We start from the raw sequence: 21,897 nt of genomic DNA on the forward strand, positions 1-21,897 counted from the left end.
GATAGATATAAGGCACTGGCTAAACACAGCAAATATGTTCTGAAGCCTTTTCCAAATTCCTGTTCATGGTTGGAAAATAAATGATTGCTGCAGTTTACTGTGAGTTTGCCATGAAAAACTTCTGAAGCTACAGGGATGAATTTTACATAACTCTTCACTTCATTGTGGTGTAAGCAGGTATTTTGTCACTATTATTCCAGATTTGTCCTGAGTGTTACACTGCATATTCCCAGGAGGTATCCTGGGGCAGGTTGTGCTACAGAAGTAGTAAATATGTACAAACAATAGTAATTTTTTAAAATGTAAATGTAGTGAGCCAGTCCATTTGTCGCATGGGGTATGTTTGTCTGCATGTGTACACACAACTCCTGTCTACTCCAGCTTAGCACAAAAAGCTGGGTAAAGCTCATGAGATTTTGTTCGAGGCTTTGGGGAGAAGGAAGGGGTTTTGTATCAGCCTCCGTCTATTCTGCAGTCCCACAGTTTCTTTTCAGCTGCGGGTTCTAACACTTTTTTTTTTCAGTTCAGCCATTCTCCTACAATCTGGAGGAATTCTGTTTTACCATTCGACATAATTAATTTTGCTTCCATTTGCTGTGTTTCAGATTATTCAGTCACCTCCTGCTCCAGTGGCTGGTAATTTTGACTCTCATGCAGTGAACAGCACAATGACCATAACAACAGTGTTACACAACACTTTTTACCCATATGCATAAAACCTCTGACAGAAGTGATTAAATTTCATTGTTGCCATCTTTCTTGATAGAAAGCACAAAAAATTTAAGGGAAGTCCCATCCGACAGTGAATTAGCTACACACAGAGATGGTCTGTGACTTTGCCAAAATGCTTTTGAGTTTCTGTATTTTGCTGCCAACAGTTGGTGCTCATCTCAGCTGTTCAGTGACATGCAGGAACTGTGGTTTGCTTTTTCATCCCAGCGTGGGAGATGAAATCCCACCTATGGACCATGACTACTGGTTAAATATGAGTGTTTGACCCACGTTTCCCATGAAGAATGACAGCATCTCAGGTTCTATGAGATGCTATTCAGCATTGGAGGCTGAAGTGATATACACAGGCATTCTGCAGAAGTTTCCTTCCAGGATTTCATGCACGGTGTTTTTATCCTGATCAGAGCCAGAAGCTAACACTGATCTAAATGTAATATCATTGCAATAGTCTTCTATACACTGTTCTTTATGAATTTGTCCAGTGTAAACTTCTAGCATCCATAAAATGTCTGGAGGCAAAAAAATCTGCAGCTTGATTACACACTGGGTAAAGAAATATCGCCTTTTGTTCTTACCTGCTGGGTTCATCTAATTCCCTTCAGCACTCTCCTATCTGGTATATCAGCCAATGCATTAAATATATGACTGATTTTAAGGGCACAGATTAATTCAAGGTACAAAAATCAGAGTTTCTTACAAAGAATTCAGTTTTTGCTTACCCAGGTGTTTAGTACTGTTTCATTCTTTCTGGAGCCAAATTCGGACTGAGTTGCATGCTTTCCATTGGAAATGCAATTACTAAAGCTTAGAAGTGCTGGGGTCCAAGAATTCATTTCACTCAGTCATCTGCACTTCTAAATATATGGTAATTGCTATTCTTTGTGTATGAAATGAGAGAAAATAGAACAAATCAGAGGAATGTTACCTTCTGCAGCTAGAATATTTCTGAGGATAAGATTGTTTTAAAGGTATAACATCGTTAACAGAATCGGGTTTTTTAATCCTTGTTTGTATCTTGGCACAGTCACAGGGGCACATAGGGCACATTTCCTATGTTTTGTACATTTATTCAAAACAGAATTAGAATAAACTTTTTTTCTTTTTATACAAATTACTGGCTTTGCAGGCTGTGTAGGTGTTTTTCAAATGCACACACCATGCTTACTTAAAAGTAATTGCATTTTGAGATAGGATATATATTATGCCCTTCCTATCAAGGTATAGTAACGCGTTACAAGCTGCCATTCTACAAATTTCCAGAGTGACATTTTATTATTGCAGATCATTTTAGGAAACTTCCTGAGAAAGTAAAATGTCTTCTCATATAACTGCCTCTTCAGGTAGAAGCATAATGGAGTGCCTTGGGACAGTAAAGACTAAAAGGATTAGCCATTAGGAGGGCTCTCATATCACCTTTATCTTTAAAGACATCCTGACAGTTTGTCTGGGCAGTAATTCTGGGCAGCATTACTTTGATCTGTTGGTGGCTGTGGTTCCTGCAGTGCCAGGGCTGACAGCAGGCGACACCTACTAACCTCACACCATGGGTATGAACGTTTACTGTCACTTTTGCTTCTGCTAATTTTTTGGTTGTAATGCTGTTGCCTAGTTCACATCAATAGCAGAAGTTGTTCCAGGGGGAATTAGTCATGGGAAGTGTTCAGGTAGCTCGAAGGAAGAAGTAAGAGAGGCTATTCATCGTTCAATAATGCTGAAAAGGTGGTTGCTGTAGAAACCTCTTCCATGTCTAGCAAATGTCAAGAATCAGATTGTATGCGCTGCAGCGCCATAGATCAGATTGGAGTTGCTCGCATGCACAGGGAGCCTGGAGGCCTGGCAACCCTTTCTGGAGACACCGGAGATTTCCTGGCCATCTACCTGATGGGGGGAGCAGCCACCACCACCACCATCCCTCTGTGCAGAGGCTGCTGCACAGTCATGATCACCCCACGTATATTTACGGGGACCGCTTCATCCATCAGGGCACACTCCCCGGTGCTTTTCTCCAGGTCTTGTGCTCATAGCTCATTTCAGCCTGTATCAGAAAGCTGGCTCTAGCAACTCAGAGGGAGAAGTAGCGAGGGATAAAGCGTGACTGGATGTGTTTTAGCTTGGGCTGGCAGCAAAAGCCTGGGGTTGTACAGGGAGCACAGGTACCACTTGAAGGAGATCAGACTTCTTCCCTGGGGCATTCACTGAGGCACCACTAAAGATCCAGCAAATCAGAGGTGTGCTTAGCTGGAGCTCTGAGCTCAATTGCAGGTTGATGGCAACGATGTCCTAAGCTGTTGCAAAGTGTGAACGAGAGCAGGAGGCACAGAATTTGATCGTAGCTTCATAAAGGGGCTGAGTCATCATTTGACCAAGTTCAATTCATCTGTACAGCAGAGGGGTTTTTTTTTTAAAAAAGCACCTTTTAAAGTAAAGATGCTCCAGCCACAAAGTGCTTTACTTACTGCTTTACTTTGATAAGGACCTCTTAAATGCTTGCTGCTTTGGATTTCAGTCCACTTACAGTCCATCTAGTAGGGGTGGTCCAAACTTGCTGAAATAAAAGGTTTACTTCCCCAGAGCTGAGGTCTTGTGTGGGTTTCATGAGTTACTTAGCATTTCTTCTGTGGGTTTCCCAGTGGTAAAATGAGATAATGTGTCCACCTCGTTCTGCCGTGTTCTTTGTGAAGGGTTCCTGGGCTTTGCTGGGACAATTCATAATAATTTGCTCTGGTTCAGTTCATCTTGGGTTTCTGCACGTAAGGTATCCTGTGTCTCTCCTGGCTGGGCAATTTGTTTCAAAATATGTTTTCTGAGGCTAATGTTTCTCCCTTTCCATTCGATATCAGTAGGATGGAGCTGCATCGTTCTTAATATAACATTGATTCTGCAGAGTGATGTGTCTGATCCTTGGGGTAAACTTCAAGATTGCTTTAGATATCCATGTTCTGAATGAAGACACAAGAATATCTCATTATTCAACTTTTATGAAGTCTCTCATGTTTTCAGCTGCTATAGATACCGTTGATTTGTTTTGTTAAGCATGTTAGAAGCCCAGAGCTTGGCAGGACATGTTATTGATCTCATGCAATCCATTCTGGGCATTAACATGGGAGTATCATTCACAAATCAATTTTCTCTGCGCTTTAATTTAAATACCAGTGCCCCTTGAGGATCTTTCTGGGTCACTTTTATTCTCAAGCTTCAGCACTGAGTAAACTGATTAATAAGTGCAGGCACCCAAATTAGCTGCATGCCAGCTGCTGTCAGATGTAGCTATCTAGCCTGTTCAGTTTCCTGGCATACTTGTTTCTGTAAAGAGTAATATTCAGCTCTGTCTACCCTGAAAACAGTTTTCAAATTTCCGCCATTCAAGCCCAGCTGCTCTGTAAGGAGGCAAGTATTCCTCTGTTATTAAGGCACACTGCCTGGGGAGAATATTTAAGGTGAAGTCGTGTCATTTAGCTAGTTGTTAGACTGTGTAGAAAAACTGTCTGCTACCTTTCTCCTCAGCAGACAGAAACTGAGAAGTACATATCAAGAGAGCTTTAGAAAGGATTTGAGTGAAGTTAATGCCATATAGCGCTATGCAATCCATAAAAGAATGTGATGAGGCAATTATAAATTAATGTAGTATCTGATTTTGTAAAGGTATGGGAGAAAGGTTAAGAGAGAGGAACAGAGCAAGAATGGTCACTTGGAAGCACTGCCAAATTAATGCTCCTTTGCCTTTAGCTACTGGTCATGGAAAACAAATGTGTGGCAACTGGCTACAGGTTTATGGAGTGTCCGGAGCCAGGGACTGCCCGGAGAGAGGCCCCGCAAGAGGTTTCTTTGTCCACTCCTCATGTATGTGTCCTTTACTGGTATCGTAGAGTTAAAATATCCCAACGGTTTCTCAGAAATGATGGCCTAGCTTCCCAAATTATTTCCTTTTCTTTTTTCCTTTCATTTCTTTTCTCTCTATGTTTCAGATTATGCTTGGCCTTTGCCTAAACAGTTGTGCCCTATATGGATTTCCCTAGATGTGCTCTTTTCAACTGCATCTATTATGCATCTCTGTGCCATCTCTCTTGATCGGTATGTAGCAATACGCAATCCCATTGAGCACAGCCGCTTCAATTCCCGCACCAAGGCTATTATGAAAATTGCTGCAGTTTGGACCATATCCATAGGTAAGCAATGCGGCTCATGATCTTAACTGTGTCTTAATGAATGATAGCGTTACTCCAATTTTCATTTAGGATTTTTAAGAGGATACTCAAATTAATTTACCTGGCCTGCATGCCTGAATATAATAAATGATTACTGGGAAATAGAAGTCTTTCATTGAGGTTGGTCAGTGACCAAAATACGTAGTCATTTTTCAGAATACCACCATTTCCAATGCTGAAGCATTGCGGCTGTGTACATATCAATATGCCGATAATGATGGTAACACAGACAAATGGTACTATAAAAGTGCTGTGTAAACAAAGCAGAAAATAGCATTAGCAAAGACTCTGCAAGGAAAACCCAGCCAGTACAAATGACATGTCTACACTGCAGTTGCTGCAGTTAAACTCGCTCAAATTGTGGTAGTGGTTTAAGTGAAGTAGCGCAGAATTGAAGGCAGGCTAACAGCAAGATATTTACTGCTCTTGCACAGGTTTTATAGCCTATATTATATTCTGCCACAGTTGGATTGCTGCTAGTACTAAGCTAGCAAGTTTGAAGTCATAGTAAATGAGGAGTAGACATAAAATATGACACTTTTGTATCACTTTGATAAAAAGTGATAAATAAAGCAGCAGTAAAATAAGGAAGAAAAGGAAAAATGGTAGCAAGATGACTGTAATCAGAAATTATGTGAAGAAAAACATTTTTGGGGGAATTCTTTCAATGTGCTTTATAAAAGAGACATTTGGGGCAGGGTCAGAAGAATTGTATGACCACTTCCCTCTGCTGTATTGGCTTTTTTGCTTAAATAAAATGCAATCTTACAAAGATTTAACATTTAGCTTTTCTTTCATAAAGCGGTTGTCACTTTCAGTGCTGTACTGCAAGGAAAAGCATATTACAGGTACTTTAACTTCTCTTGGGCTTTGCCTGCTTTAGAAATGGAATGTGATACTGGATGTCTGGGTGCTGCACTTTTGAAGAAGCTTGCCATGGAAAAAGGCTATGGAAAAAAGCAAAAAAATAAGGGAAATATACCTTCTCTCCTCATGAATATGACAAGAATATCTGTTAGAAACGAATTTTCATGTGTCACAGGCCTGCTACAGTTCGTCTAGGTAATACAAGCCACAGTGAAATTGGATTGGGTTTAATCAATTAATTTAAGATTTTTTTTTAATTATTATTTTAAACTCTCTGTGCTGCCTGTTTGGCATAGGAAAGCAAGCTGCTGAATTCAGTATATAAGCAGTCACGTGTGAACAACTTCACGTGCAGGATGCTTGGGCTCGATTTGCACGGGCAGTTCAGAGTCAGCGCAGAGTCTGTGCCCCGTATTGCACTATAACGTGGAGGGAGCACCCGGTATCCCCTTGTAGCAGAGCCACACAAATCTGTCAGCAGCATTAAGTAGCACATTGCAAAACCTGGGCAATAAGGCTGTTCTCCTTCCGTTTCTGGAGCTAACTTGCAGATTTTTGCCTGTGTTGCCTTACATGTTGCAGACATACCCTCAGAAATTTTGGCTAGTGCTGAATGTGGCTGCCTGCACAAGTGCCTTGAGCGCTAAGTTTTGGTTTGGACTATGGGTCCAAGGAATAAAGTAAGGCAACAAGTACTTCATGCATGGTTCACTGAGTAAGCAGACTAGTAAGTAAATCTGGAGCATGACCAAATAGATGTAAAGACAGCCATAGACCTACCTCTTCCTGGAGTTACTGGGTGGGGAATGGGCTCGGGACGATGGAAAATAGGAACATTATGGGCTCTACTGTCCCTCAAGGACAAAAGTAACTCAGCCAGGATAAGCAAGGTGACTTTGTGCTGCTGTAGAATGCAAATACCTCACCCCTGCCCAGCTTTCTCAGGTGACATTTAACAAGTCTGCATTTATAATAGGATGTGAAACAAATGAAATAATGAACACTAAAAGAAATAGCTTGAAAAGGAGATGGAATGGCACTTTCCTTTTGCAGGCACATGGCTCATCAGCCCTCAGTAAGGCAACGGGTGCCGCATTTATTCCCCAGCATCCAAAAGTCTTTAGGAAGAAGCTGTGAGCAGTTGCTCAGCAGGATGTCTGCTGTGCACAATGCTTTGGTGGACTTCCCTAGGCAGCGCTTCCCTCCCAAGGCTGGGAAGGGAGATGTGTTACAGCTGTACCTGCGTGCCCTCCTTTGCTGGGATTATAGCTGAGAGGGTGTACAGCACGTCTGGGCTTTGTTCATGTTTTGTTCGTTCTCTTTGATGCAGATACAGCTGGCCCAGGGAGTCTTTGCTTGCATTCCTTTTTCTGAAGATACAGGCAGAATTGATACTCCCCAGAGAGTCTGTTCAGGGCACTGAAATGTTGGATTTCCACCCTCCCCAGTGCATGCGATAGGGCTTACCCATTTACTTGGTCTTTCTCCAGAAGGTTGCATTAAATGGAGAAAGAAAAGTATTGTTGGTATGTATCTAGCTTATTTTAGCATAACTATTTTTACTTCATAAATGAATTTAGAAATGTGACAGACACAGGAATAAACTGAACATGGAATGAAAGAGAAGAACTCACCCAAAGTGTATTGTTGCTGTCTTCTGGCTCTTACCTACTTCTCACTTGAAAAGGCCCGATGAAATCCCATGTGATTTTCAAGAGGATGAAATAGGTTGAGTAAATTCACCCTCCCTTCAGTATTAAGTATTACAAAAGAATTTGTGCATTTCCGTACGTGATTGAGTATCAAATTCAAAGCAGCATTTAAGTGCAGGCTGGTCAGTTTGCATTTCCTAAATCCTGCTTCAGTTGGACTGAAGAAACTTTTAAATGCATCCCATGTAAAGAATTCTGAATTCAGTTCCTGAATCAGAATTTAAAATAGGAAGTAAAAAGCATGTAATTTATCTTAATTTAGTAGCTTTTGCATTCCATTTTCCTGAAATGTTAATGGTGACAGCAAAATATATAATAGAGGTTCTTTGCTCATTGAGCTATGAATTTGGCAGGTTGCACAAGCCTAAGCCTATGATTAGGTTTTTAAGCAGGGGAACATAACAGAGTCCTCCTGTCTGTTGAAAATTGCTTTTTGAATGGGTCTTTTCCAAAGCCCTCTTTGTTCAAGATTAAAGTACATCACAGCCAGTTGTCCTGTGTTTTACCAAATGTAACCTGAGCAAGACCTTTTGTGTTCATTTAGAGAAAAAGTGGGTGCTGTGAAGTGCTGGGCTTGTAAAAATGAGTTTTGTGATAGATAGCACTGTGCTGAGGCTGGAAATAGAAATGTAGGCAACAGAAATATCCACACGATTGAAACTGAAAATAAATTATAGATGTGAGCTTGCTGGCAGAATGTTGATATTGTTTCAAGACTTCAGACTTTGCACAGTTGCAGGTGCAAAGGTTTTCACTAGTAACACATGGACTTAACCATCTCACCAGACTCCCTGTATCCTGCTCTGAGGAAGGTGGCCTTGGACCACCCTGGCCAAGAGAAGAGATCCCCATGCAGCTCTCAGCAGGAGTGATGAGGAGTTAGTCAAACTCTAAATGCACACTGTATAATATGGGAGAAAGTGTTAACTGGGTAATATTAATATAAAAGAAATATCACTTTGGAAATGTGAATGAAAGAACTTCAGTGATTTGGAAGGGTGCACACACATTGCTTCTAATATGAAAATAAGTAAAACATTTTAATTCTGAAGCTCCTCGTGGCTGTGCCTGCTAGCACAAAAGGGGTTTTCTTCTGCTTCCCAGAAAGTTCAAGGTTTGGTCATTTACTAGAGAGCACCAAAATTACACATGCTACCAATTTCCCAATTTTACATCCTTAGTCAATCCTTACTAATTGACTTAGTAAAAGTCAATTTACTTGATAAGTGACTGAGATAAGGCCATCCTTTAAATTCTGCTCTTTGTATCAGTGCCATAAGCAGACCCCATGTCTTTCATTTGTTTGTTTGTTTGAAAACAGAATAAGTAACAAAAAAAGGAAAAGTGCTGTTGAATTATGGTAATACAATGATATGTCTTGTGTTAAAATTGGACTTTTTTCTTTTCATTCTCTCTCTGACTCACTAATGATATTATAATTTCGATTCCAGGTAGATATCTGGGGTTTGTATATATAATAAACCATTCAACTTTGAAAAGGAATTTTACATCCCCATTTAACTTTCATACTATTTCATTGTTTTATTGAGGAGATCTATTTATAGAAGTACGAAAGACATGTACTGCAAGGATCAGTAAATGCTCATCTCAGATTAAGTGATCTTATGTCCAACAGCTTTTTGCTTCTGTCCTGAGTGTTCCTCTCTCACACAGGCTGAGTAGCCCCATGCATGCAAGCTGTCCTAATGATGTTCTTAAAGAGCCTCCAGGTATCAGTTAAGCCTTCCCCTATCTCACCGGGGATAATCCCGGTGGGAAATGATACTCAGTTTGAGGAACGTGCTTGAAGTGGCACCACGGATATTAAAAGAAATTGTAGTCTCCTTACAGGCTAAGAGCAGGTTGTGCATGGAGGTAAAGGGGAACTGAAGTAATTCACACAGTCTCCCTCGGGTCATGGGTTTAGAGCATGTTTAGGGTTTTGGTTTGCATTTCTGCCCATAGGTGTGTCTCTGGGATCAGTGACTTTCTCAGCAAGGCATTTGTTTGTTCCCATGGCGTGCTTGCTGATGAGACACACTTGCTCCTAAGCACTCTCTGTTCCATGCTGGGCAGTGGTTGCTCCTGAGAGACTGTGCTTTGGGATAGGAGCACACATCCATGAATTTCTTTGCAGGCTTCAGGCCCTGGTTAGCAAACAAACCTTTGGACACGTTTCATGGAAAAAAAAGGCAAAAACACTGCTAATGGAGAAGACAACAAATAGAAGGTCAAAATGTGTTACCAGGATTTTGCTCAAACCTTTCCCACCAAGCAGGCTGGTTCTGTTTGTGGCTCATCACTTGGAGACAAGGAAGCAGTGTTAAGACAACTATCACTGGCAAAGCAAAGGTTAGACAGGCAGCTTTCACCTCCTGGAAAAGTGTACAAATTCCTGACGACAAGCACTGCTTTGGGAGAAGGACAGTAATACTATTGCTGAGAAAAATGGTTGCATGTTAGTAAAGCCTAAGAGAGGGTAGCATTAGCTTCTCTCCAGATTTGGAAGAAAATTGTATTAATGTATTTTTGCCTTTTTATGGTTGACATTAAATGTCTGACAGTGTATATTTGACTGAAATTCTTCCCTCATGAGCATGAGGGTCATAGTTGATGATTTCTGTAGGCAGAGGTGCTGCAGTGGTGGCGATCCTGATAGCTTTTGTCAGCCTCAAGTGAGCGCAGAGGTGGCGTTAGCATTGCAAGCCAGGCTAGTCCTTGCTTCTGGTGGAGCAGCAGAGCAGGTTTGTGCTCATAAAACTTTTTCAGGCCTATCTTCTGGTCGTGGGTGAGACAGAAACCCTCGCTTTATGGCCTAGAGCATGACACTAAGGCTTTGTCTGCCTCAGTTTCCCATTCATTTGAATTGCCTACTAGGTTATTTTCTCTAAAGGCATGCTTTTGCCTGAGTGTTTGTTCAGTGACTCCCAAGAGGGGCATTGATCTCCCTAGCACATCAGCAAGAGTTATCAGGGTGAGGAAGATCATAGCAGTTGATAACAAGCTGAGTTCTTAGCAAGGGAACTACCTAGGGATTTCAGGCACTGGTGCCCGGATCGGTTTGATTTTGTCATCAGACATCAGTGAAATATTTTGCCTGGGACAGCAGCAGATGGTGATAGTCTGTGAAGTGTTTTGCACAGAAGATGGACTGACCATCCCACCACATCCATTCCCAGGGGCAAGGGAGATGCCTGTGTCTCCTGTTTGAGGTTACTGCTACTGAGCATCAGTTCAGGCATCACTGATTTCTTGGGGAAGCCCAGCCCTGGTAGCAGGTATGCTGTGAGCAGGAGCAGGAGCCCCATCCCCCTTAGTTCAAATGCATCGTTGGAAACACATGGCTGAACAAACCAAGAGAAGTAATTTAACAAAATAGAAGGGCAGGTGGGAAAATAATTTATTTCTTCTGTCTTTTACTGGCATTTGCTGGTTTTCAATCTGGGCTCAGGTTGTTCAGTGCTCTCACAAGGTTTAAGTAAAGGTCAGCAGCTTGTTCAGGCACAGTCAGTAATTACATTCCCCTGTTTGCAGTTGTGCTCATTGCAGGCAGGGAGATCCTTCAAAGTTCAGCCCCCTTTTATCTTTGACTTTAAACCAATACAAGGCTGGCACTGTTGCTTTATTAGAATAGTTAGATTAAAACTAGACCTAATCCAGCCCTGAAGGTGCATTGTTGCTGTATTAGCACATGAAATGCACTGCAATTAGTCTGCTGACATATGGGCAATATATGGAATTTTTGTGGTTTTGAACACTTCAAAAGCCCACATTATTCAATTTGCCTCTGAAGATCTTTGCTTCCTGAAACTGGTGCCTTTTCTTTCACAGTGCAAGTCAGGAGGCTACTGTCTGTTGGGGTTTATTTATTGCTGTCCGTTAGTTATTATTAGAGAAATGTGCAGGCACTTTGTGAGACACTTCTGTTAAGAAACCAAACAGATTTGTTTTAGTTTTCTTTTCCCTTTTCTGAGAGGGTTAGGGGAGTCAGTTCCTATTTCCTCTAGCAGACTTTAACGATAATGCATAGTTACAGCAGCTGCTAACATTCAGGTGAATGTCTCTTAAAGTTGTAACCCACGTTTATTTTGTATAATAATAAATATGAGGTTAAAGATATGGATTTAAACACGCAGTGTTTAGCATGGACAGCAGTGTTCTTGGTTTTGCAGCGTAGACTGCTTTTGTGGCAGCCATAGCCTTTTTTGGCACACAGCTCTTTCTCTCTGGTTTGTTGTTTTTGTTTTTTTTTTTTTTACATTGTGTGTAAATACCAGGAGGATGGTAGCAATGTCCAAAGCCCACCTGCATCAGCACAGCCCTTGCCATGGACCACAGTTTGAATCCAGTGCTGACACCAAGAGAGGTGATGCCTGGCATTCCCAAGCCCATGTACCTGCAGCAAAATGTGACCCCTCTTATGTTCGGCCCTGTGAATCCCACACATGAAAAGACAGAGTAAACCCATATGCAGTAAACCCTCTGTTTTCTTTAGTGAGGTGGTTGTCCCTGGAGGAAATGAAATATCTTCTTGTATAAGAATGTTGTGAGAAAGAATGGAAATTACTTCCTTTCTTAGTGGAAATAACCATCTTTCCAGTAATCTCTATCAGTCTCATGGGCTTTCACAGAAGAAAACAAGATATTAAACACAAACACATTATTGTTCTTCATTTAAGTCTAAATTCTGTGAATGTCAATTTGGACTTTTTAGCTGGCTTTTTCTCTGGAGCAAGCTAGTAAATGTTTTACAAAGCCGTATTTGTAGTCATTTGGGTTTTGTTTTATTAATTGAGAATCTGTGAAGGGCATCTGTTACCCTGTGTCCACAGGATCATCTCAGCCCCATTTGGTGAACCGTTCTGCTGGCTTAAGAACATCTTTAAAGCTGACAAGAAGCACTTAGGACAACAACTGTAATTGGATTTGTAATCCAGAAGCTCTCTCTCTGTCTTGCTTCCCACTGCTCTGTCAGATAGAGGCTAAAGGAGGGGAGAAGAGAAAAAATCACATTCACCTTGTCCCTTGTGAACTGCTGTGGTGAAAAAAGATGTCCTGCTCAAGCTGCTGCCTGGCAGAAGGGTGCACAGAGCTCCCAGTGTTGAGTCTAGCAGGGACCTGGTTCATGGCTTGCTGGCTGGTGGTGGCTGGTTGTCTCTTCTTACTGGGGCAAAATCAGTTGCCCTAAGCACTGCTCAAACACCAAGCAAGAGGACCAAGTTTGCTCTGAAGAGCAAAGTGTGATATGCAATAAGTTCGCAAAGCTTTTAGCTTGCAAGTTTTTGGAACAATGCCGCTTCTCTTTGGGAACTCGCTGCTGCCTTAGTTAGGGTTATTTGACACAACTGGAAAACGCCTCCGAGGCTGGAGACCTCAGCTCACTAAATCAGCCTGATGTTTGTTGATGAAGAGTGTGTCAGCTCAGGCACAAGACAAAAGCTCACAAAACGCTCGGCACTGGGGCTCGGAGAGCTGTACAGCAGTAAGGCTGGACAGCAGTAGGCTTCGGAGCCTCTTGCCTGATTTGGCACTCACCGTCCTTGCACTGGTGTAGTAAGTTTGTCTTTCTCTGACCAGCTGACCTTAGTTCTTAAATTATGAACAGTTACAACTGCAGTGTCAGTACTGTGGGTTGCTTGAGTCAAGTGGAGTGGAATGCCTTCTCTGTGCTTGTTCAAACAGCTGAACTCAAGTAAGGCAGGCATTCATGTTTACCCGCGTTCAGGCGCCATGGGAATGCTTAGTGGTACGCACAGCACATACTGATCAGGGTAACCCTATTGAAATCAGGGCCAGGGTGTGAGCTGTGTCTGCAAGCAGGTATTTGTGCATCTGGGATTCTGGCAGTAGCAATTTTGCAGTAATCCCCCATGAAGGAAGCCCCTCTGGGGTGTCTGAGACCTTCCACTTCACTTCTCACTACGAGGGTGGTGTAGAGTTAGTCCCTGTTGCCAAAGTTGTGTAACAGATTTAGTTACCTTTAGGACTGGATTGTGGGGTGGATCAGTGATAAACCTCATATTAAAGAATGAGTTACAAAGGAGAAGTGTGAGGCAGAAAAAAGCATTTGAGATGAGGGTAATGCTGCTCATTCAGCAGTGCTGTAGGATAGCTGGCAGCTGAATGAATGTGTGCTGGCAGCTCCTCCGAGGGCATCTTTCTTCCTACTGCTGTTAACGATGGGATTTTCCTGGATTGGAGGAAAGAGCAAACAGAGACCTGGTGCTCTCTCTTTTCTGTGCTTTCTCAGTTTGAAATCCCACTTTGCTATGAGAGAGGTGAGGGACACTTTTCCATTACAGCAGCTACCTCCTCATTCCCTGTCATCAGTGCTGAGGTATCTCATGCTCATGCAGAGTTTTAGGCTGCTATCAGTGCTTTTGATTTATATATTCATCACATCCCAGAACTAGGTTATTCTTCCCAAATGTACTTTACATGTGTGACCATGAAGATATCCCGAAACCTCATCTCATTTCCCTTGGCTAAAGCAGTAACATTAAATTAAATGATAACTACTTCATGAATTAACCTTTATTCATTTTGGAGTTTTATTTCAAAGCGTATGTGTAATAGAGGTCTCTAAAGCATAAAATTATCCATGCAAATATAATCCCAGTGTAATGCCATTGATCTAATTCAGATTTCTTCTTTGTGTAAAGACTGCTCTGTCCACCTCCCACCACTTCCCAAATGTCTGTGGCTTGATGGAGCCAAGGCGTTAGAAAGATGTCTTTAATGATAAAGAGTCAGTGGCTTGAAGGGATGAAGGTTATTGCAGTCACAGGGATTTGGCACAGGCAAGGTAACAGGGGTTACAGAAAGGAGGGAACTACCTTGCCAAGGGTAAGCTGATAAACGTTAGCATGTAGAAGGAAAGAAGACTGAATCCTGGAACTATCACTTGGGCTAAGGAAACACATGCTATAATCAAAGCAGGCATTTATAGTCATTACTTTTCAGAAGAAATTCCTTCACTAGATTACTGGCAAATGTTAATTTTACGTAATGACAAATTGCAGATGTATTTTTCAGAATCCTAGAAAACAGTTAGCTGGAATGGGAAAAGTGCCCTGGCTAATCTCTTCAGCGTGTTACTCTTTCTGTTTAGAAATTCAGAGTCCCACAGGATTAGTTCTAGGACCTGTGCTGTTCACAGCAACCCAAAAAAAAGCAATCCAGACACGACAATGGCCTCAGCATTGGTTATTTCTCAGGTGAAGGAGCTAAGGAAGGGCATGGCCAACCCAACAGACATGTCTGCAGAGTGAGTGCTCACGGACAGCCAGGCAGCCAGAGGGCAGAAAGGGGAAAACAAAGGACATTCTGCTACTCTCTAACTGCTGGGATGTGCAGGTTTTTTCCTTTCTTTAAAAGGACAGAGAAGAATTTGAAAAGAAATGGAGAAAGAGAATCAAAGGCATAAAATGAGTTTGGCATGAGGAGAGTGTAAATAGAACAGCATTCTTCAGTTCCAAAAGAGATATCAGACAGTAGGGATGATAAAGGTCTATAAAATCACTGAGAAGGCAGAAAAGGTGACCAGAGAGTGATTATTCACTGTTTCTCACAGTAGAGGAACTGAGGGGAGTCAGAGGAAATTATCAGGTAGCAAATTTAAAATGAGCAAGAAATACTTTGTTCACATGACAAACAGATAGGTTGTGGAACTGAATGCCGCTGAGTATTGTGGAGTTATAAATGCGATCAAGAATTCACGGAAGATAGGTCTCTCAAAGGTTATTTTAAAAACAAGGTGTGGATGCAACTTCTTGCTGTGGAATTTTCTAATCTATAATGCTGACAGGTGCCCCATTTTGTACCCTGGCCCTAAACTTCCGGTACCTGCCAAAGACAAGAGACAGGGCTAGATGAACCCGTGATGGTCTAACTAGATCTGGCCCACCATGTCTTTTCCATGTTCACACATACACATAGGTTGTAGTATTCCAAAATATGTTGTTGCTTTTGTTGGTTTTGGCTGTGTCTAGACATATTTCTTTGGAAGTCTGTCCTGCTGTGGGACTGAGCGCCACAGATCAAGGGACAAGGCTTGGATCTCAGTACGCATGAAAAATATTTGAGTGAGATCCAGTAGTCTGGCGTGAGTCCTGTATTCCCTCTTCTTTCTGTCCCCACAGTAAATTGCTGATGACTTTCACAAGGTAGAATGGAGCAGGTATAGAGATATATTCCTTAGAGGAAAACAGTGTTGGAGGACATTAAGTAAATGCATCTGAACTAGAGCTATTCAAAATGCTTTCATTCTTTCATTCCTTCATTCTGAGAGGGACAAGCCAGCAGCTAGCCATGGGTGCGTCCTATTACGTGCAGTCCCGGACAGTCGTGCTCCGGGCTTGACATGCTGCCTGCTCTGCCCATGTGCCAAACAGCATGGACACATAGCCGTCTGCAGAGACCCTCCATGCAGGATTCCGGCTTCTGCTTCAGAAAGGCCCGATGTCCTGAAATCCTGGACAAACAAGCTGTGCTGGGTGATGCTGAAGAGGAAAAGGGATCCAAAATGTTCTTAATATCTCACCTGTCTGCCATTAAGTCCATGACTGTAAAAAGTGCTGTGCCACCAGGATACAAGAGAAACTGCCTTGGCAAGTGCAGTGATTTCTGAGGCTTATTAGTCTGTTTAGCGCTTAGGAGTAGCTGGAAACTGTGCTCTAGTTATTATTATAATTGAATCATTTAAAGTTTCCTTCCTTTCAGCCAGAGGGTTTGTAGCTGGGGTTCTGATTTCAGACCATCATGTCAATCGGATTGCCATTTTAGTTACACCTTTTCTACTCTCATGTTGCCTGTTGTTCCAGTTTTTAGCCCTGTATTCAAGATAAGAGGGATAGGAATCAGGCAGATGCATGCTGCAGCCTTTTCATTTGACTGTGTAATTGCCTTCTCTAAGAATTCAAGCAAGACTGTCTCTGTGGTACTTCTCAGTTTCACACTGCCTGTGGATGAAATGCCTGGGCAGGCAGAGCTTGCAGAAACCACTGTCTACTTGCACTGAGATAGTCAATAAGGACCCAGAAAGCCAGGGGCTTTTCTTCCGTGTGTCTGTGATGCCATGGCAAAAGTGGCCATTTTTCTATCAGTCAGGATTATTTTAACGTCTTTAAGAAACTTGCTTCTAAACCTTCATAGCTGTAATTCTTTTGCAGATTTTGATAATCTTCTTCTTTAAAGTTTGCTACTCTCTACCCTATATCAATGATTTCAACCGCTCCCAAACTGGCAGGCATGGAGTGGCCAGCTGGAACAGAGCAGGGTAATGACTGCCTTTTCTACACCCACAAATCACAATTAAAGCTAGAAAAAGAAATTGATAAGGGAGTTACGCTGCATTCGCTGTGTCAGCTGTGGAGCACAGCAGAGCTGCAGTTGTTTGTGGTGGAGGGTGTTCATGCCCTGGAGCTGCGCTCCCAGGAGTGTTGTTACACGAGGTTTTCCCTTCCATCTGGGAGTATTAACTTTTCTTTCAAACAACTTTAGGCAGCGGGCTGAATGCATACAGGACCTGCATCATCTCTGTTGCCTCTTTGGAGCCCCGTCCGTCCAGGTAACCAACTCTTTTTTGGTCTCATTCTTCTAGGGATATCTGTGCCCATTCCGGTCATTGGTTTGCAGGATGACTCCAGGGTGTTCGTAAATGGGACCTGTGTCCTCAATGACGAGAACTTCGTCCTCATTGGATCCTTCATGGCGTTCTTCATCCCTCTCATCATCATGGTGATCACGTATTGCCTGACCGTCCAGGTGCTGCAGAGACAGGCAACGGTGTTCATGTGTGGAGAGGTGCCCAAGCAGAGGAGGAGCAGCGTAAACTGCCTCAAGAAGGAAAACAATACAGAGAACATTTCAATGCTTCACAATCATGAGGGGGCATCTCACTTGAACTCTCCTGTAAATAAAGAGGCAGTTCTTTTTCGGAAAGGAACTATGCAGTCCATCAACAATGAGCGAAGAGCCTCCAAGGTCCTGGGCATTGTCTTCTTTTTGTTCCTCATCATGTGGTGCCCATTTTTCATCACTAATGTCATGTCTGTTCTTTGCAAGGAAGCCTGTGATAAAGACCTCTTGAGTGAACTCCTTGATGTGTTTGTTTGGGTGGGGTATGTTTGCTCTGGGATTAATCCCCTTGTATACACACTCTTCAATAAAACATACCGCAGGGCTTTTTCCAATTACATCCGTTGCCAATACAAGACCAGTAAAAAATCAGCGCTGCGGCAGAATCAGTGTCTGAATGTTGCTTCAACAGCTTTATATGGGAAAGATCTGACTTTAACTAGTTATCGAAATGGCAATGAACTCAATAGCATGGAACTAGATGAAGTTGAGGAGGGCCTTGAACTGCAACCAGGGACTTCAGAGCTCTCCATAAACAGCTGTAATGTTGTAAGCGAAAGAGTGAGCTGTGTGTAAAGGTGGTTCACACAGCCTTTTGCTACGGTGTACCTGTAGCCAAAATATATTGTGTAAAAATGTAAGTGTTGTTCAAAGGACAATGTAAATATTGCATTCTGAACAAAGGTTTTTTTTTTAAAAGAAAAGAGTTGTCTTTCCAGTCCAGTACTTAAAATCATATATATTAATATACTGCAGTGAAGTTTAAGGTTCTATATTTACTGTTAATACTAGATCAGAACTATTAGTTACTTTGCATATGTCATGGACAAAATGTTTGAATTCTTCTTCCAGTGCATGAACAAAAATGCTGAATATTTATCTCAGGTGGCATTTGCTGGAGTCCAGAATGGCACGTTAATAGTTATATATCAAATACATGCTATTAGACTTGGTCAGTATAACTTTCTTTTTCAAGTTGACAGTAAATATATACTTTAAATCCTCACCCCTATTTGTGCCGTGTAAAGACTGTACAGAAACCTGGCAGAGAGACATCATGAAAGCGTAGTGGCTGTGCAGGCACCTGGCCAGATATGTCCTGTTACGGGTAGTGGCTTGCTGCCATACTGGGGCAATCTTGCACTTCAAAGGACCTCAGTTAAATTCTGACTCCCTCTCCAATCCTGCTGTTTTCTTTCCGTTCCCCAGGAGGCTCTGGCTCCCCTAAGGAAGGTGGGGAATGCAGTTCTGGTGTGGTATTGCGATCCTGGCTGGGATCACTTGCACACTTGGAGAAGAAGCATGAGAAACAGAGCGAACCCCAGTTATCTGCTTCAAACATTTTATAAATGGAGTGCCTCAGATTTATAAAAAGCCCTCCTTTGGTCTTATAGATAATCATCAGCTCTGGGATGGAGCAAGCTGTGCTCAGTGTGGATGGCACTGCCTTCACAGATTGCTTGAATGATCAGGGTCTTTGATTGACCTGGAGAAGAGCGCTCTGGCTTTTTAAGAGCTCTTGTCTTCTCGGTCCTCACATCTATTTATTCCTTGGCTTGTTTCCTTTTATTTTTCAACATCCTGGGACTTGCAGTGCTGGTGATAAAACACTGCTTTGGGTGTAAAGCGGAAGCTGCTGTGCGTGTGTTGCTTGTCGGGGTCAGGCTGTGAGGTGCAGGTTACACCTCCCTGGGGGATGCTTAGGAGAGAGGCATAAACGAGGGTCCCTGCTCATTTCTCCTGTCTCAGGAGGGGGTGGGCAGAGCTGGACAGAGTATGTGACTGGAATGGTTTGCTGGTGATGTGGTTCAAAAGCAAATGATGACCAGGGACAGGAAGGAAGCAGACCTGGAGCTAGTCTACATGGAAGATTAATCTGGATTAACTTTTAAATTTGATTTATTCCATTTCACTCCCAAAGTAAATTATAGTATATCATATTAACGCCACTTACATCTTAATGAAAGCATCCACATTGGGATTTAATGCAGTTTAAGTAATCTGCTTTTAATTCACACCATGTATAATTTGAATTAATTTTCCTCTGTGTTCCTGTGTAGACAAACCCTCCAAGGCATTGTGTCTTTCTGGCACTGTGCCTCTGGGGTGATGCCTCTCAAGCAATTTTCCTTGTGTATAGTATTGTCTAATGCCAGATATCACCCATAAGGTATTTACATCTTCATTAACTAATACACAAATGCTGCAGTGCCCATCTAACATGGATGCATTTAGCATCACTGACAGCCTCTGGCTATGAAAATCCTTAGAACAGGAAAGCTTACACTAGGCATGGATAAATTGCATTTTACTAACATGAACTGCTTGTACTCTAAGCTTGCTGTGTTCATCCCACCAAAATTAACTTGTAGAAGAAATGGAAAATTCTGCTAGTGCTTTAGCATAATGTTGTGCTGTTGCATTGCTGTGTACAGCAACAACCTTGCTGAGGCCACTACCCAACCACAACATATGGGTTGCATCTGCTGCTGGGTTGCTCCCAGCTTGATGTGTTGAAGTTGATGGTCCTCTCTTCTCCCTCATCCCTTCCTAGGAAAAATCCATAGTACTTCCATGCAGGCAGGCGAGGTATCCCAGTGCAGAGTGTAGCTTACTGCTTGCAGAAGGCAGCAGAGATGCACCATGTGCCAGCCTGCTGATACAACCACGGACTTGAATGCTCAGGAATCCACTTGCCTCTCCAAAAAGTCTGGTAACCAGTAGGAAAAGGACTGGCCAGAGACACAAACTTGTGCCTTCAGTGACTGCCCTTTGCTCTGAGTTAGATTTGACTATCTCAAACAGTACAGAAAAATCAGAAAGATCACATTGCTTTTTAAGTTCTTATTTTCCCTTGGGTGAATTCATAGCACATCTTTTCCAAACATGTATATGTGTGTGTATGTATATATGTGTGTGTACATATATATACATATATATATTTAAAAGCCAACCACAGACTTTGAAAGCATTTAGCAATAAGTTGAATTACACTAGCTTCTAGCACATGTGTGAATAGGTCATGTGTGAATAGCTCATTTTTCACAGCATCCTCAAACTCAGTGTAAGTCCACACACAGGCATTGTCTTTGCATAGGAGCCTTCATGTCTTACCCTTGCCAGTTCTGTTGTATGGGCAAAAAGGGAACCTACTATATTTGGATGTAAATAATGGGAATTGAACAGAGAATTTACAGAATTTTTATAAATGTTTTTTAAAAATTCAGCACCAGAACTGTAAATACGTCGAGCATTGCGACTCAGCTGGACCCGTACTGATGTATGTCACTTGTTTAGATAAACAGACAAGGGGACTGCCTTACAGCGCCTGCGTTCTCTCCCGGCCAGCGGGTGATAACATTTTTGTGAATGATTAAATACTGTCACTTACCCAACTTCCTTTGGGTCATTCACATCAGGGTTTTGTGATGCTGCTATTAATTTATTAAAGAAAGTTTGTTGGTTTAATCACTCAATTTTTTTTTCATGGTCCATCAGAAAATAAATAAATGAACGTGCCCTCTCTTTCTTTCATCTGTCCCCAATTAAAATCTTTCCTGAGTGAAAAATATGTCCTGACCAAAAACCAAAACAACAACAAAAAATGAGGATGGGGATGAGGATAACTTTCATTTCTCCTCCCACGCTTGAAGTATGACCCACAGTTGCTTAATCACAGAAATTAGTGTCAGTAGATATCCCAACACTTCCAACCCCAAAACTTGTTAAACATGAAGACGGTGATAAACTATTCCCCCTCTTCTCCTTGCTCCCTCCAGGAATAACTGTTACAAATGACATTTTTTGAATTATCTCAATCTGAAGAATGGATTTAGTTCTCTGCAGCTTAACAAAAGTCAGGTTGTCCCCGCAGCAGCTTTGCTTCTCCTGAGCTGTAGTCATTAACCATGGTGGTGCCTCAATAAACCCTGCTCTGGTGCTGCCTGGTGGGAGTACCCACTGGAAGTTTTGTGTGAGTCCTCAAACCTTGGCTCAGATACAGTTTTGTCTTATGAATAGTATGTGTGTTTGTGTTTTGTTTTGAGTTTGGACTGAACAAGTGAAAATAGTTCCTTGGAAATGGTGCTGTAGGCTGAAACATGTTGGTTACTTTATTTCCCAAACCAGATGGGAGATGTGCAGGCAGGCTGCCTGCGAGACTGAGTGTGCACGTAGAGGCTCTGACCCAGCAAACAGACCACCCCGTTTGACTTGCATCGGGAAGTCTACTCGTGGGGGTCAGCCCCTGAACTAGCACCTTCCTGAGCTGTAGGGGCTTTCAGCCTTCCCCACCAGAGGCCAGAAGCAAGGCTGGCCACATTTTCTCAGGCACAAAGCCTTGTGGCTGAGCAACCTGGCTTCCAGACCTGAGCTGACTCATCTACATCTGTGACATGTTGCCCCACACAGCCAAGTCTGGGGTGTAGCATCCATGGAGTCACTGTGGTGGCTTTGGTGACCTCTGAGGGCCTCAAAGGCTGTCCTTTGAGGACAAGGGTCTGGTCCTTCAGTCCTGTGCTCAC

General features: G+C 42.4%; 1 protein-coding gene across 1 annotated transcript in view; it reads left to right on the forward strand.

Annotated features, from left to right (window-relative positions):
• The window catches only part of HTR2C (5-hydroxytryptamine receptor 2C), a 49,866-nt gene extending 28,994 nt beyond the window's left edge, over positions 1-20,872 (forward strand). Inside the window, exons 2-3 of the mRNA XM_076346863.1 lie at positions 4,698-4,898; positions 17,118-20,872. Of these exons, the coding sequence (XP_076202978.1) occupies positions 4,698-4,898; positions 17,118-17,950 (1,034 nt within the window). The 3' untranslated portion in view covers positions 17,951-20,872. The remainder of the gene's footprint in view (positions 1-4,697; positions 4,899-17,117) is intronic.
• The last annotated feature ends 1,025 nt before the right edge of the window (positions 20,873-21,897 follow it).

This window comes from Aptenodytes patagonicus, chromosome 9, assembly GCF_965638725.1.
Source record: "Aptenodytes patagonicus chromosome 9, bAptPat1.pri.cur, whole genome shotgun sequence".
In the NCBI taxonomy this organism is placed as follows: domain Eukaryota; kingdom Metazoa; phylum Chordata; class Aves; order Sphenisciformes; family Spheniscidae; genus Aptenodytes; species Aptenodytes patagonicus.